Source organism: Ostrea edulis, chromosome 6, assembly GCF_947568905.1.
Source record: "Ostrea edulis chromosome 6, xbOstEdul1.1, whole genome shotgun sequence".
NCBI classification, from domain to species: domain Eukaryota; kingdom Metazoa; phylum Mollusca; class Bivalvia; order Ostreida; family Ostreidae; genus Ostrea; species Ostrea edulis.
In genome coordinates this window covers 20,902,214-20,919,713 of record NC_079169.1, presented here as the reverse complement: position 1 = coordinate 20,919,713, position 17,500 = coordinate 20,902,214, and the positions used below count along the sequence as shown (strand labels likewise).

General features: G+C 33.5%; 2 protein-coding genes across 14 annotated transcripts in view; one reads left to right on the top strand and one right to left on the bottom strand.

Moving 5' to 3' along the window:
* The window catches only part of LOC125683020 (ankyrin repeat and sterile alpha motif domain-containing protein 1B-like), a 92,675-nt gene extending 82,370 nt beyond the window's left edge, over window positions 1-10,305 (bottom strand). For 12 of the 13 annotated variants that reach the window (XM_056142062.1, XM_056142066.1, XM_056142059.1 and 9 more), the window contains exons 1-5: window positions 10,049-10,289; window positions 9,055-9,135; window positions 1,625-1,781; window positions 976-1,272; window positions 506-581 (exon numbers count right to left, since the gene is read on the bottom strand). In XM_056142062.1, the coding sequence (XP_055998037.1) occupies window positions 506-581; window positions 976-1,272; window positions 1,625-1,781; window positions 9,055-9,135; window positions 10,049-10,185 (748 nt within the window). In that variant the 5' untranslated portion in view covers window positions 10,186-10,289. Of the gene's footprint in view, window positions 1-505; window positions 582-975; window positions 1,273-1,624; window positions 1,782-9,054; window positions 9,136-10,048 lie in introns of all 13 variants that reach the window. The other variant, XM_056142060.1, reaches the window with a different exon arrangement.
* A 197-nt stretch (window positions 10,306-10,502) lies between these two features.
* Window positions 10,503-15,313, top strand: LOC125683033 (lysoplasmalogenase-like protein TMEM86A). The gene is made up of 2 exons (XM_048923733.1): window positions 10,503-10,652; window positions 13,673-15,313. The coding sequence occupies exons 1-2, from the start codon at window positions 10,629-10,631 to the stop codon at window positions 14,369-14,371; spliced, it is 723 nt and encodes a 240-aa protein (XP_048779690.1). The 5' UTR covers window positions 10,503-10,628; the 3' UTR covers window positions 14,372-15,313.
* Window positions 15,314-17,500: the final 2,187 nt, after the last annotated feature.

The window sequence follows — 17,500 nt, the reverse complement described above, 5'->3', positions numbered from 1 at the left end:
ACACACCTCTATCTAGTCACAATGTACACACCTCTATCTAGTCACAATGTACACACCTCTATCTAGTCACTATGTACACACCTCTATCTAGTCACAATGTACACACCTCTATCTAGTCACAATGTACACACCTCTATCTAGTCACAATGTACACACCTCTATCTAGTCACAATGTACACACCTCTATCTAGTCACTATGTACACACCTCTATCTAGTCACTATGTACACACCTCTATCTAGTCACAATGTACACACCTCTATCTAGTAACAATGTACACACCTCTATCTAGTCACAATGTACACACCTCTATCTAGTCACTATGTACACACCTCTATCTAGTCACAATGTACACACCTCTATCTAGTAACAATGTACACACCTCTATCTAGTCACTATGTACACACCTCTATCTAGTCACAATGTACACACCTCTATCTAGTCACTATGTACACACTTCTATCTAGTAACAATGTACACACCTCTATCTAGTAACATGTACACACCTCTATCTAGTAAGATTTTGACAACTTCTGGTTTGCAGTACAGGGCAGCCAAATGCAGAGCAGTGCCATCTTCTGTCTTCAATAGAAAAAGAAAGAGTTCCATGTTTGTTTACAGTTGTTTCTAATTATGGGGTAAAAAAAAAAATTTCACTGTAAAATTCTGTATGGGTAATATACTGGTTGATGATACTGAAAGTGTGTAAAGTGACTAAAATCAACTAAGTCATTACCACTGCCAAAATTTAAATTACATATCCAACATGGATGTAAAAAGACATTGCTAATTCATGACTGTGCTAAACCTGAACTTGGATGCCCAGTTGACATCTTAGGTCGAATCCATCAGTCAGGGCCACAGGCACCTGAAGTGTGGATAGCATGTATAGATCTTATGTACATACCCCCCAAAAATGCTTAAAACATTAAAAGCTGTTGTTGTGTCCAAATTTTAGACTACAGCAAGCTTCTACCTTTGTGTTTATGTTAAAACCCTTGTCCAATAGATTCTCTACTATCTGCTTGTGTCCACATGCCCCTGCCAGGTGAAGAGGAGAGTGAATTAGGATGGGACTTTGGACCAGGTCTGGACATTTGTCTATAAGACACTGCACCACTTCCACTCGACCATAACGAGCTGCAAGGTCAAGAGGTGATTCATCCTTTAAGTTCCGGATGGTTGGGTCTGCATTGTACTCCAGGAGAATTTTGACTGTAGGGGTAAAACCATACTGTGCTGCACTGTGGAGTGGAGTTTCCCCATCACTGTTCTGTAATTCAAATTTCAAATTGTCATATGAATACAACAACAAAAATTCAGAAAAAATTAATGTATTTATGAATCAACTTGCAATGCATATTTCTATGCACTGGTCAATGCAACTAATATAAAATTTTCTGTGATAATTATTTTCCACTCACGATGTATGCCCAAAACCGATCATGACAATTAATTACAAGTGAAAATTTAATCTTAAATGCATATGGTGTCTGATTTAGATGCAATTTCACCCTTATTTGCAAGTGTTACTGTACAACACAAGTCTAGCTCACGCGACAGTATTGGTACCACCGAGTACAATCAAACTTCTGACTGTACATGCAGATCTACATTTTGTTTACCTGCAAGTTGACTTGGATTTGTGAATGCGGGTTTCTTAAAAGTATTTCACATATCTTCACGTTCCCTTTCCAGGATGCTAAGTGGAGAGGATTGCATCCTCGGTTGTCCACCACATTTACGGAGGCATTCTCTCTCAACAAAATCTCTACAGCACCTCTGTGGAGAAATGAAAGTGTGAAAGTCTAAAAAGTCAATGAAGCATTGGTTACCATGGTTACCAGAACAGTAAATCAGCTGCTGCCTTGTGTATGTCATAACTTTATTTATACCAATATCTGTTTTATAACAGACAGTCACTTAAAGCTTTTCCTGTTAATAGATTCCTCATCCAAGATAGTTTCATACATGCTAAAAAGTGTTCAAAATAATTTACCATTTCTACAATATCACTAGAATGCAGAGTTTGGCTTGCTGTTTTACAGCCACACTTTCTATAGAAAGTTCAGAGTATATTGATGTTACCCTGGTCAGTCTGTCACACTTTCTTCTTCCTCAAACCCCTCTTTTATTTTAAGCAGTAACCAATTAATCTTTTGGGGTATGATAGATGGTGTCATGCAGTTTTGGAATTTTCAATTAAACCCTGGAGGGGGAGGGGGGGGGCAAAAATGGGGTACTAAAAAAACATTTTTTCTAAAAGAAAAAAAAAAAGGTTCCCAGAACTTCATTTCCGTGAAATATAAAAAATTTGGCCTTTCTATAAAGCTGTAAAAAATTTAGGGGGCTCAGATAGGCTGCTGTAATACACAGATATATTGATCTGTCTGTATATAACTTACAATGGCGATAAATAAACCATCATGAGTTTAACCATATGGACAAAATATACATGTACTATCCTCAATGAGATTTTCCTAATCCCATATGCTCTCTCTCTCTCTCTCTCTTTCTCTCTCTCTCTCTCTCTCTCTGACAAAATACAATCATGGCAAAGTTATTAACAGAGATCCATGAGCAATCCTTAATTCAATCTCCAACCAAAGCCCAATACAATATCACTTTTAGAACTTGTAAATAAGAAACTGTGTCTACACAATTGATTTTTCTTTACATACCACATTCCTAATTGATTTTAGGGAAAAAATGCCAATGCAGATGGTTAGTTTCACTGTATATGGGGCTATTCCATCTATAGACAAACAATACATAAAGCACAGCAAGCTATTACCATAATGGCATGTTCCATCAGAAATCCAAAGACAATTAATACCTATCATTTCAATAACTATACTTTACTTTTTTCAATTTAATAAGATGTTCCATTTGTATCTGTGAAGAAAAACTAATCACCTAAAATACTGTAATGTGAAAGAGAATAGAGAACTGCAGTTTTTTTTCTGTAAACTTTCAGCAGTTGGCAGAACACTACTGAGAGTGAGAATTGTACAGTTTACATGGAATGTGTGGGTTGATGCAACAGAGACTAATAACAACAGATCGTCTCATAAAAATGATACTGATCAACAAGTGTTGTTTTAAGTACTCTTAGACTAGTATCTCTGTCACAAATTTCTGTGTTAAGTGGCCCGATAAAGTTTTAAGACATAATGTTTAAGTTTTTAAGTTTCTTCCGAATTCTGCTTCAGGCCCGCCCAATGTGTAAATTGTATTATATATAATGTACACTGTCCACAGCAGATAACAGGGAAGATCAATATAAGGATAAGCAAAATCAACAACAGTTTCATGTCAATATTCCATCAAGTGCAGTGAAATGTCTTCCTTACTTTTATAAAAAAAAACCAAAAATATTTCCTTACTTGATCTGAAGTATTTTCTGCAGTGATAGCTATATCCCTGTATATGTAATACCAAAAATGTGTATTATATGTATGTATATTGAATACATGTACTGTGCAAAATTTGTGCTAGGCATTACAGAAGAGTCCACCCCATCCCTTTCAAAAAATAATATCAATGTCAATGGTAAATACACAACTTGACAAGGTCACATAAATTATAAATCAAACATGTTGAATCCACTGGGAGATCCAGAAGTGTACACAGCACTCGAAATTAACATATAACCGTCAGTCCGTGACTGGTTAAATGTCTGGCGGACTGACTGACATTTGTTTTAGTCAGTCCGATGGGACTGGTAATTTTCTAAAATGTCATTTTGGAAAATCTACTAATCGAATCTGACACGGATTTGGCACTCCGCTGTAGATATCAGATGAAAGCAATTAGTAAATAAAAATATCATATAAGTGTTACAATATTGTCTGAGGCATATCAAGTTAAATTCCATTTATATTTCATTTTAATACCATTATTGAACAATTATATCTGGAAAACTCTGGTGGATTTGTAAATTTTTCTGTGGACTGGTTGAAATTATACCCCATCAGTCCGGCTGGACTGGTGACATAAAAAGTTGGTTTCAAGCCCTGTACAATAAAGGTGTTATTTATGAACAGTGTAAAGGTGTTATTATGTAAAGTGTAAAGGTTTTATTAATGTACAGTGTAAAGGTGTTATCAATATACAGTGTAAAGGTGTTATTTATGTAAAGTGTAAAGGTTTTATCAATGTACAGTGTAAAGGTGTTATCAATATACAGTGTAAAGGTTTTATTAATGTACAGTGTAAAGGTGTTATCAATATACAGTGTAAAGGTTTTATCAATATACAGTGTAAAGGTGTTATTTATGTATAGTGTAAAGGTGTTATTTATGTACAGTGTAAAGGTTTTATCAATATACAGTGTAAAGGTGTTATCAATATACAGTGTAAAGGTTTTATCAATATACAGTGTAAAGGTGTTATTTATGTACAGTGTAAAGGTGTTATTTAAGTACAGTGTAAAGGTATTATTTATGTACAGTGTAAAGGTATTATTTATGTACAGTGTGAAGGTGTTATTTATGTACAGTGTAAAGGTATTATTTATGTACAGTGTAAAGATGTTATTTATGTACAGTGTAAAGGTGTTATTTATGTACAGTGTAAAGGTGTTATTTATGTACAGTGTAAAGGTGTTAATGATGTACAGTGTAAAGGTGTTATTTATGTATAGTGTAAAGGTGTTATTTATGTACAGTGTAAAGGTGTTAATGATGTACAGTGTAAAGGTTTTATTAATGTACAGTGTAAAGGTGTTATCAATATACAGTGTAAAGGTGTTATTTATGTATAGTGTAAAGGTGTTATTTATGTAAAGCGTAAAGGTGTTATTTGTGTACAGCATAAAGGTGTTATATATTTACAATGTAAAGGTGTTATTTATGTACAGTGTAAAGGTGTTATTTAAGTACAGTGTAAAGGTATTATTTATGTACAGTGTAAAGGTGTTATTTATGTACAGTGTAAAGGTGTTATTTATGTACAGTGTAAAGGTGTTAATGATGTACAGTGTAAAGGTGTTATTTATGTATAGTGTAAAGGTGTTATTTATGTACAGTGTAAAGGTGTTAATGATGTACAGTGTAAAGGTTTTATTAATGTACAGTGTAAAGGTGTTATCAATATACAGTGTAAAGGTGTTATTTATGTATAGTGTAAAGGTGTTATTTATGTAAAGCGTAAAGGTGTTATTTGTGTACAGCATAAAGGTGTTATATATTTACAATGTAAAGGTGTTATTTATGTACAGTGTGAAGGTGTTATTTATGTACAGTGTAATGGTGTTATTAATGTACAGTGTAAAGGTATTATTAATGTACATTGTAAAGGTATTATTTATGTACAGTGTAAAGGTGTTATTAATGTACAGTGTAAAGGTGTTATTTATGTACAGTGTAAAGGTGTTAATGATGTACAGTGTAAAGGTATTATTTATGTATAGTGTAAAGGTGTTATTAATGTACAGCGTAAAGGTGTTATTTAAGTACAGTGTAAAGGTGTTATTCATGTACAGTGTAAAGGTGTTTTTATGTAGTGTAAAGGTGTTATTAATGTACAGTGTAAAGGTATTATTTATGTACAGTGTAAAGATGTTATTTATGTACAGTGTAAAGGTGTTATTAATGTACAGTGTAAAGGTGTTAATAATGTACAGCGTAAAGGTGTTATTGATGTACAGTGTAAAGGTGTTATTTATGTCCCCAAAATCCATGTCGCTATACTGATGTACATTAGTAAGACGTAGGCAGGAGTATTTAATCTCCCAGAGATAATCTCCCATTTTAGTGTCGCATTATCATATCAGTCAAATGACCCAATAGTACATTCTTAGTTTTCGTAATAACTTCATATTCAATAGTAGATTTGGTACTCACTGGAATAGTCTTATGATATCATTATAGACCTATGCACTGGTTACCTCAGGGTGCAAAAAAAAGTATTCATACTCCTGTCCCAGAAGAGTTCAAATTGACTGGGAACAAGTGAATGGCAGTATCCACTCATCCTCAGGCTGGGACAGAAATTTTTTACAACGTTCTGACTCAAAACTACTTTACTTGTGTGTACGTTATAGGAAAATAGAGTTAACTCCCTCCCTCATATGTCAACATCTGAGAGATTTACGTAAAGAATAGACAAATCCAATATGCAGATAACTCTTTTAAATATTCATATCGTGTTAAACTTCAAAAGTAAAGCAAATAGAGAATAAAATAGTTGATGGTTGTACATATTTTTGGTGCTTTTAATCATACAAACACGTTATGAAGTAATTTTACTGATAGGAAGAATAACAATATAGCACGTCAGGGATGTGACAGCATGAGTTTCGCTGTATTTGTGTATGTTACAAACCTTCCTTTTATAACTTTGAAAGATGCCAAAGAAGTGAACAATAGATTAGTTGTCAATGTGGGTTTTTTTCAGATTGAAAGAGACAGTGATGTGCAGTTTCACCTTTATGTGATTCCAACACTGAATCCCACTGTTCATTCATTTATGATGGGAGTATATGAATGTCTTTAATGATTAAAGATAAAGAACTACATCTTTATATGAGTTAGGTAGGAAATTATTATGGGTAAAACCATTATAGGAACAAGTGGTCATTACATCTAACTCCTCCCATAGGACAAGAGGTTGTAAAAAAAAAAAATCTCACCCTGCGCATTTACCTATTTAGTAATCTTACACCCAATAACTTGAACATCATGGTAAAGAATACAGGGAACCAATTACAAAGAGAACCAGTTATAAACTAGACCATTTCAGCCTGTCTTCTGACTGACTGTCCTTATTATGAGAAGAAAGTAGTGAAATAAGTAGGCTTAGCAATTGAATTAAATAATAATAATACCCTATTTATATAGCACCCTTTTCATACACTATGTACGCTCAAAGGTGCTTTACAATGCATATGTGAATTTAGCCCTCCTAGAAACCCTCCACTCCCTCCTCCAAAGAGTGCTAAACCCCTCCCTTAAATCCTACAATCTCTCGCTAATACATGTACATTTAAAAACATGCATGAATTATATCATCAGTGATTTTTTTTGTTTTTCAAACTACCACCCTCCTTTTGAATTGGGGGAAAATTAGCGACATTTTCCTAAAATTGGGGAAAATCATTCATAGTAAATTAAAATGGTAAAGATGCATAAAATAATCAAATAACAATTATTTTGTATGAGGTTTATTTCAGATCTGATTTAAAATCATAAAATAAATCATTACTCAACATTAAATATGTCTTGGAAGTCGGTGTGTATATTGTATAGATATTATTTACTTAAGAAATACTTATCATTTAATTTCATAAAGAAAATAATAAATTATCAATTCACCAGCATTTGTACCTATAATCTTGTAAATATTATATTAATAATCAAGTTTCCAGAATGTCTCTCCTGTTTGTATTTTTCGGAGTTTAGTTAAACCCTATACTGTTGGCCACTTCCTGTTATTAGCCTGACCCTACATATAATGGCGGTCAAACTAAATTGTCAACAATATGAATATGGCTTAATGTGTATCTGGAAACTATATACTTCGCTGCATATCTGCTTATATGGATGCCTCTATTGTTTTACATATTCTTTATATAACATTTTGCATGTGCAGTAGTTTGGAGAATAAAACTGAAGAAAAAAATGTACTTACTCTTTGTCAGCAATATACGGTAACCCTTTTTTTAAATGGCCTAAAATTCCTAGATTTGAAATTGGGAAAAAGATATATATATAATTGGGAAAAAATAGCTAATTTTAGTGAGGGGAAACAGCCGAATATCGGTGGCATTTTGGCCCCAAAAAAAATCACTGATCATCATTATTTGATATAAATCAAAACAAAGTTTTTATATCAATAGTTTTTCTTTGTGCAAGTATTTGCTAGTAGTTAATAATTAATTGTTAGTGGAACAATGAATCTATGTTTTGAAATCAACAATTATTTATGAAAGTGTTTTAATATTATTCAGTCATGAAATTTGGGTCATTCATATCCATGGTCCAACGGGACAGCAGAAGCTCTCAGTTGAACAGTAAAACTCAAGTTAATAGCCCAAGTGACCAGTGCATAAAAATAATTATTTCTAGTCCTGAATAATTGATCTGAACTGGGAATGTCCAAACTAGACTACGATGTGCCCCGCAGGGCTCATTAATATTGGGGTATGTAGCGTGACTGTATGAAATATTGTAGAGCTGAGGATCAGAAAGACATGGTTTTCGACATAATTCATGTTTGATATGAATATGAGTTACAGGATCACATAATTCCCATAACTTAAATATCTATCACTAATCATGGTGTAATAAAGAGTATACAAATGGTCAGGAAAACTCCATACATTAGTCTCTTAAAAAATATCTGGACAAAATCATATCCACATCCGGATGGGCAGACTGACATACAAATGGATGAAATGATTCCATTACACCCTCTTCTTAATTTATGCAGCAGTCTTTGCAAGAAAATATGTCATTACAACATTTCAACCAACATGACAAATGACAAGGTCCATAAACTTGAAAAAACATCAATGTCCAATCATGATAAAAAAAAAATATCACGTGCACATCTTTATATGGTAAATAAAGAGTACAAATTTTCAGAAAAATCCATGTGCTAGTCTTTCAAAACATGTCCCAACAAAATCATGTCTGCAGACAGACGGACCTGCTGATTCCAATATAACCCCCCCCCCCCCTTCCAAAGTGTATAACAATGTGTTACTACATAATACAATCCATGCTAAAGGATCATTTACAACTTTAAAATACCCATGGGGATCCAGGTTAGAATAGGTCCTCAGTACCCCTTGCTTGTCATAAGAGGTGAGTAAATATGGCAGTGCTTCAGATGAGAACGCAAAAACTAAGGCTCCATGTCACTGCAGGTGTGGCACGATAAAGATCCCTCCTTGCTCAAAGGTCGTAAGTACCGAACATAGACTTAGATTTTGCAGCCCTTCACCGGCAATGATGATGCCTCCATATGAGTGAAAAATTCTCGGGCGGACATTAAACAATATACAACCAATCAATAAGCTTGAAATTGATGTATTGAAGCATTCACTTACACATGACCATTAAGAGCTGCCAAGTGGAGTGGTGTGTCTTTCTCTCTGTCAACACAGTTGATATTAACTTTCAAAAGACTACTGAAATGAGAAAAAGCAAGATTTCAATGAAGAGCTTGAATATATTTATATAAAAGTTTATATCACCTATGTACAATTTATTCTGAAAAGCACTTGGGTATATAGCAAGGAATGATTGAACTTTGGGTCTAAAATAAAAATGGCTGTGTTTCTGCTAACCCGACCAACCCAAAATTATAACCTGCTTCCCTAGAATTTGTTTTAACAAATTCGTTCAAGAGATCATTGAAGAAACATTTTTTTTTTGGCACTTGTAATTATTTCATAGGAAATTTATAACATTTGAAGCATACCTGTATATATCTAAATCTGTATTGATAATAGTAAATAATAAGCTTCACATGTTCAATATGTTAATATACCTGCAACTCAAATTAAGATTGTAATCAGAATTGGGTTTTTTATTGTGTGTTCTTAAAATCAAATTTGAGGAAAAAAAACATTAAAATCATATAGAATGCTGTCTCAGAACGCTATGTCTCGTGCTAATACTCAAAATTTTCGACACCCCAATCAAAAGAAGGTGCCAACATCCTCCTGTACCTGCCCCTACCCTCATGTTACTTACTCTTACCAGAATTCAAGAGGCAGATTAACCTGCATTATAAATGCATTGACAGTGTGTGTTACATATTACAAATGCACAAGGGTAAAAGGTAAAATTGTTTTCTTGCTACATATGATAAAACTAGAATGTCTTTCGAAAAATAATTGGTATCCTAGTAAACAAGAAAACCACAATTAATAATAATGAATTAATATAACCCAACGAAAACCAATAGTATGTGACCTTGCATACCATTACTGCATAGTTTAACCTAATTCAGAAGATGTAAGATTACATAGGTGACACTCTCACTGAGTACTGTTATGCAATGTGTTCCTGTTTACGAAGCCTGAAGGTGGACCCAACCTTAGATTGGTCAGCAGACTGCTAGCACCCGTCGACTTTTTCAAAAGTTTCTCGATGACGTCGCATTTCCCGTTTCTGGCTGCTTCGAGTAATTCTTGGTCTTTATCAATTCCAACCAGTTGACGAATAGCAGCCATACCATGAGTTCTAAAGCATATCAGATGCTATCAACGAGTTACTTCCTCATCTCATTTGCACCATTTTAATTCTCTTGAGTAACAACATGTGCGAATGGTCAATCCTTCTGAAAAATAACCAATCAAACAAGTCGTTTGAATGACAAATTCTTTACCATAACCTCACGTAAGACTAAATTTGATTAGACATAAAAATAACACTCCTCCAAACTCATCCAATGATAACAAAGATAAGAAGAAGTCTCGCGCATGTTGTAAATCTCGACTTCGAAACGTATTAAGACTTTTCAACACATATCCTATGTAAAGGTCCGAGAGCTAATTTGCATTGTGACGTAAACAATCCATCTAATTATAGAAGACGTAAACAAGACAAGTCACAAGGACATATCAGCTGTGCGAAGGAAAACATTGAGCATAGAAGAGAAAGAAAAGGATAAATAATGAGGACAAGTCCAAAAACTGTGGTAAGTTATTATTATTTTCTACAGTTCGATCTGCTTATGTTATATGCACAGTATGTTTGATAGAAGATCTACAGTACGGAATGAGTTTGTTTATGCGCCATGTTTTCCCTCGCAAAGAGCTCGCCAAGTTTTAGGCAGATTTTTTTTCACTTATCTCTATATATGTATTTTTCAAAATCATATGCTTCAAACGTTTTTCTTAAATAAATGTTACATTTTCCCCTCTCTTCTTTCATATGATGCAATTCAACTACTCCATAGAATTATATATATATATACATGTATATTGTGATTGGTCACATTTTGCGTGTCAGATATATGGACTGAAAAGTTCATGTATTTCAATTCATACATGTGAATTCTTTAATAATATAAATTAATTTTACATTAGAACTTAGAAATGGTTTGTAAAAACTTGAAATAGTCATGTACGTTTATAGAATTTTGGCAACATGCCACGTCTTAATTTGTCTAAATTCATGTGACCTGTAATGTCAACTTGTCACTATTTTTACACGCATGGTATGCATATATTTTAAAAATTGTTTTACATGCAGATATATATAATATGTATGTACTGAGAAGTTCTTATCCCAACATCATTAATTATTTATACTAGAAATAATTTTATTGTTTGTAAAATATAATATATCTCACTGATCCTGAAAATTAATGATTATTTGATAATATTGAGTACACTGACTGTAAATCTACAATATATATTACATAGATTTTCAAGTATACATGTATAATGTGTGTATAAATAACGATTTACATCTATTTTTAAAAAGTTGAATTAATTAATTTACTTTTCTTAATTGGTTTCCTGAAGAGGGGTCATTAAAATAATTACCATCCATTCAGTACTATATGTATATATTTTTCAACACTAGTATATATAAAGATCGCATAGGACATAGACCAGGTGCTGAATAACTAATAGCCCCAGGGCTCTGGGTATATATATTGGTTTATTTGTGTCATAAACATTTACACAAAGATTGTTTCAAGGTGTGTTCATAGAAATATCTCCCTGTATCATGTGGTAGATATTAGAATTTTGTACTTCAATCCTTTAAATTACTCCATAAATCATTTTTTGGTGAAGAAGATTTCTCTCTTCTCTCAGTAGCTCAGTGGTAGAGTGTTCATTTTGTAACCAGGAGTTTATGAGTTCGAACCCTGCTGTGCCATTGTCACTTAAAATCCCCTCCTTCACTCTTGTATCTACATCCCCTCATTCATTCTTGTATTTACATTAATATAAATAGGGATTGTTCCTTTGCTAAACGCCCGACATTCATGGGGTCTTTTCCAATAAGACCTAAAGGTATTTACTTATGTATCAATAAAAAAGATTAACAAGTTTTAATGATTTAATTAAATCAAAGTAAATGTTTATTGTTAAATAATGATGAAAGTGAAGTAGATCAAATTCACATGACTGGTAAATGATTTTTGGCTTTATAGATATTTTGGAAAAGTTATCTGCACTTAAGAAAAAATCTAATTTTCTAAAAATATGTGTGATAAATGATTAATTTCATTTGATATTTTCATAAAGAGAAAGTTTATGTAACTCTTTATTAAAAGATTTGCATGAAAACATCATTTTGTTTAAAAATATTAAAGTAAAACATGCTCATCCCATAGACTTTAATTTTAAAAATCAAGGAGTAATAAAAAAAATTGTAAATTCCTTTGGTGGATTAATCTTATTGAATAAACTCCTCAAAATGATACCATGATTTCAAAAATCCCACCTCTCATTTATTAGATCTATATGAATTATGATAGCTATATATTGAATAACTTAAAAATGGAGGCAGCTGGCATTGGCACGTTAAAAAACCCTCACTGCTATGGCCCTAATTTCTAAGCATAGGTCTAAACCTACAGCAGGTGACGTCTCAATATGAGTGAAAAATTATTGACCAGATATCAAAGAAACATGCAACCAAACTCTCCCTCTTTCTCTCTCTCTCTCTCTCTCTCTCTCTCTCTCTCTCTCCTCTCTTTCTCCTTAATGACTAATAATTTTAATCCTAATGCATAAAGTCATTGAACTTAGAATTTCAATATGTCAGTACTGAGGTATATATTAATTGACACAGAATGGTACAATCATATACATTTTATTTGTTTTGTTAAATAAGGTAAATGAATTGAAGGTCAGTCAGTGTTTATTGAATTTCATAAAGATCATTGAACCTTGCCATTTATCAGACACAAAATATCAGCACTAGCTGGCAGGTTCACATGCAGACATTGGACTTTGTACCATTCAGAAGGAGTCTTTGTGATTCACTAAAACCACAATGTAACCATGTATATATAAATGTTAATAAAACACTACAGAATGTCACATGAACGGTAGAAGTGATCAGTAGAGGAGGTCAGGGGGAAATACTTGTAGTGTCATTGTCAGACATTGTGGTTATGAGTGTGGAGACCCACATCCTTGCGTTTGGTCGCATCATCCAAAGATACCGGGTCACAGACAAATCCCCATTGGTCCTGGTGAGAGGATTTAAAAGACATTACAAATATGTCGTGCATACATTTTAAAATACATGTAGTGGATTTTTAATATGTCATATTAAGCCAGAGCTGTTCTCATTTTGCCATATTAATCTTACAGTATTAGTATTAAATACTTTTGAATTAGATTAATGTACTACCAACAATTACATTAATTACAATTTAATTACTGGTAGGCCAGTAGAAATATGTATATACCTGCAGGTTTTCGTTTCTAGCATCATGACAATAAAGATGCTGATTTTTAAGCCACCACTATCTACTATATAGTTAGTAATGGGTGTCTAGTTTTATCTATCAGGTGTATATAAGGAAAAGTTGAAAATGAAAACTACCGATGATACAGTAAATATTAGTACAGTACATGTATTTGTGAAAGTTAACAGTTTAAAATTGAATTATGTGGACAGTTTTTTATAGGTAATTAACACTTTTCTGTTCATCACAATATTGTAGTACATTTATTTTGTATTTTGCAGGTGAAGAGTGTGGGGCCATATCTTGTTCCCTTCTTCAAGACAGTGGCCATCTTTTTTGTTTTGTTCGGAGATGCTAGCAGAGATGAATCAATATTTTTCTGCATAGTGAAATGCCTTCCAATCTTCTCCCTGATTTTGTTTGTGCTCCTTCACGGAATGAACCTTACAGAATATTACCGCTACTCGCGCCGAGTCCTGATTGGACTGATTTTTTCATGTTTCGGGGATGCCTTCTTGGTGTGGCCTGATTATTTTGAGGTGGGTATCCTCATGTTTGCCATTGCCCAGTTTTCCTATGCCCGGGCATTTGGATGGCGTCCTATGAAGATCCTTCATGGGCTTGCTTTCGCTGCTATGGGCACACTTGTCTACATGTTTCTTGCCCCAGCACTGGAAGGCATAATGCTGTACCTTGTTGCAGCATACATTACCCTCATCTGCACTATGGCATGGCGTGCAATGGCCAGGGTAGAGTTCTACAATGATCTTTGGACCTGGACCAAACTCTGCGGCTGCATGGGAGCCATTTCGTTTGTAATTTCTGACCTCACAATTGCTGTCAACAAGTTCCGATGCCCTGTGCCATTCCAACACCAGATTATCATGCTCACCTACTATGCTGCTCAACTTGGAATCTCGCTGTCTGTTGTTGACAGTCCTATTGATGAGCTCCTAGAAAAGACCACAAAGGTGTCATGAAATGGGTGTCATCATAACAGCTCTGATGTAGGGGTAATATCAGATGCCAATTCTAGCCAAAACAGTTGTTAAGATTTGTACCTCATACAGGTCAAAGGTTAATGAGTAAAATGATATCGTTGACCATTGTTTGATTAAAGTTGTATCTGTTGAATTTTAAATCAAACATTTTTGCTTAAATTATTTGGTAGATATATTATCCTCCTTGTATAAACAGTATACCGGTAGTTGCATTTGTTTAGTGGGTGTTTGTTGTGTTGGCTAGTCACTCTTGGGAGCTTACACTACAATGTAGTGTGCAGAAGATTGAAGTTCATTTATGTAGAAACATGCATAACAATTTTAGAGGATGTTGAAGTTTACTGTAAATACTCATGTTGGAAGGTGTTGTTTTAATGTTCACATTTAAAATTGTACATCCCTTACATCTTGAAAATTGGGGAGAGTGATTTATTTCCTGCTGAGTTTTAAAATCATTCCAATCTAATCTTAAAAAGACTGAATTTTTTTAACTTTATTTCCTACAGATCCATGGACTTGAGATTGTTGCATCACGTTTTAAAAAATCAGAATATGCCCATGCTGATGAACTTTTTTTTCAAGAATTTGAAAGGTTTTTCTCTTTTCCAATGGCGGGTGAAAATATTGAGATTAGACATCAACCATGGCGGAGGGATGTACAAATTCAAATGGTTTTGTTTGTTTTCAGTATATGTTCATAATTTATTTTTCTCTCTGAAAAAAAGTTACTGTTGCTGTGTTTTGCTTTTTTTTCCACTAATACCAATTAGGTATTTTGAGTTTATGTGCTGAGAACATCAGAATTTATGTACAGCTGTTCAATACTATATTTATTGTTCTAATTGTTCATCATCATTTGATATGTACTGAACTTGCTGAAAAGACTACAATCTATTAAAAAAGGTTATGTTTATCTCCAAATTTGTATTTGAAATATCCAATTTGTTTTCCATATATGCATTTTGCAGCATGATGGTGCTATAGTTACATTTTCTGAAACTGGACCTTTAAGGATAAAAGAAGTTGTCAGTTTATGGGTACTTTATCTTAAATTCAATGTGTTCATTGCATCCACATGTCTGGCAAATTTTCCATGAAGCTTTCTGTAGCACCAGTTTACTACATACAGTTAAGAGATGTGTGTTCATCTGTTCAGAATGACACTACCTGGTTCATTTCACCTTGTTTACAGAGATATCTATTGGAATATTGTGATGCATGGATGTAACTGGGATGAGTTATGGGTTGATGCTATAATATTTTTAAAAAACCAATATTTACAACTGTATTATCTTGGTAACTGATCAGGAGAAAATGGCATAGCGTTCTTAACACATCAATCAAATATATGCATGTCTGTGTCCACTTTGTCTGTTAAGAACGGGGAACATTAAGTGGCAAGAAATGAAATATACAGCATTCGTGGTGTTTATCTGTTACAGTTAAAACATTTGACGTCACAAAGCAAAGATCTAAGCTTATCGCCGCGCATGGGTGGGAACATTTTTCAGCACAGACTCCCTTGAAAACATTGGATTGAAATTCCAATTTCTAAATTGATTGTCAATCCACTTAGTTTTATTCTTATTGAAAAATGTTCTCATCCGTGCACAGCAATAAGTTTATAGATCTTTTCAATCCGCGTTGAGTTAGCATCCACCCATTGCATTGCGACGTCCAATGTTTTGGCTGCAACTGATGAACATCACGAATGCTGTATATTTCATTTCTTGCCACTTAATGTTCTCTGGTCTTTATCTTGATACTAATGACATTCTAGGTCACTCACTTTCAAACTTTTCTCTACTGATCAGGTAAAACATGAATAATTATCATAATTAGACAGTTTTATTTTGTTCATTAATTCAATTTAATTTCCAAACATATGTAACCAATTATGATATTACCACACTGTTAATTAAATTTCCATAGCTATGGTTACTATCTATGATGAGGATTGACTGTCGGGTTGTGTTGCAGCTTGCAGTTTATTTCAGATGTTGAAAATGTCACATCATGATTATTTCTCTTTTGATATGAAACCCTGAATCTCATAAATTAGGAACGTGAAGGTAATACAAGCCTTGTTTCAACTGTTTGAGCATTGTTCATCCAAGGATATTTACATTTGCAAATGTTTTCCCTTCTATAAAATTGCTCCAGAAATGTCAGATTCAATTCTGGATGCAAAACATCAGCACTGAGTCGCAGATACAAATGACTTGCTGTGTCATGATAGAGCAATATATTTACCTCATAACCAGCTGCATTTTCAAATATCTTCTTGATGAATTATTCTGGCTTTCTTTTTCTTTCTCTCTGTTTACATAGACATGCAATTGCTTTTATTTTTTATGGTTAAAAACTTTTGGGTTTTTTCTTTATATTTTCAAATGACAAATTTCTGTTCAGCAATTTTTTTTTTAAGATCACACAAATTGAATGTATTCAATGATCTTCAGCTAGTTTGTTTAGGAACAGAAAAATCAATTGATTACCTAAAAGTATATATTTTACTTACCATAATTTAATGTTAAACAATGTTAATTGGTTGCATACATGTGCAGTATATGCATGGTATTTTTAGAATCGTGAGACAATTATTTCCTCATCAAGATTAAAATTGTCACATTTATCAGTATAAATAGACGATGTTATGGCAGAGAAAAATGTGTCACTGGGATATTTGTTTGGTATGAATAATTTTCATGATATATATATTCATTTGCCTGCAGACATGTTTTAAAAATTACTTTCATTCTTTTAATTCTTTAAAAATATTATAATTACTTGTATTATTTTTTCCTTTATGGCATGGGAAATCTTGTCATTTACCTGTATCATATCCATCTGGTATCTGCATGCTCCTAAGATTTATTGGTTAAGATATTTAGTACTATGTAAATTAATTACCTTAAGGGCTCTAATGCAGTGGGCCGGGATTCAGCAGTTAATTATGTGGGTCCAAGGTTGATTTTTGAACATGTGTTTCTTCACTATGAAGACTGACTTCAAAATTAATTTTTAAAGTAAACTCTTTGTAATATTTGTATTCCATGTTTTACATTTGGGGGGGGGGGGGGGGGGGGGGGGGGGGGGGGGGGGGCT

Bases quoted from the DNA above. Each gene is read 5' to 3' on its own strand.
- LOC125683033 (XM_048923733.1), top strand. From the start codon at position 10,629: ATGAGGACAAGTCCAAAAACTGTG. The intron at 10,653-13,672 runs GTAAGTTATTAT...TGTATTTTGCAG, and splicing joins GGACAAGTCCAAAAACTGTG to GTGAAGAGTGTGGGGCCATA.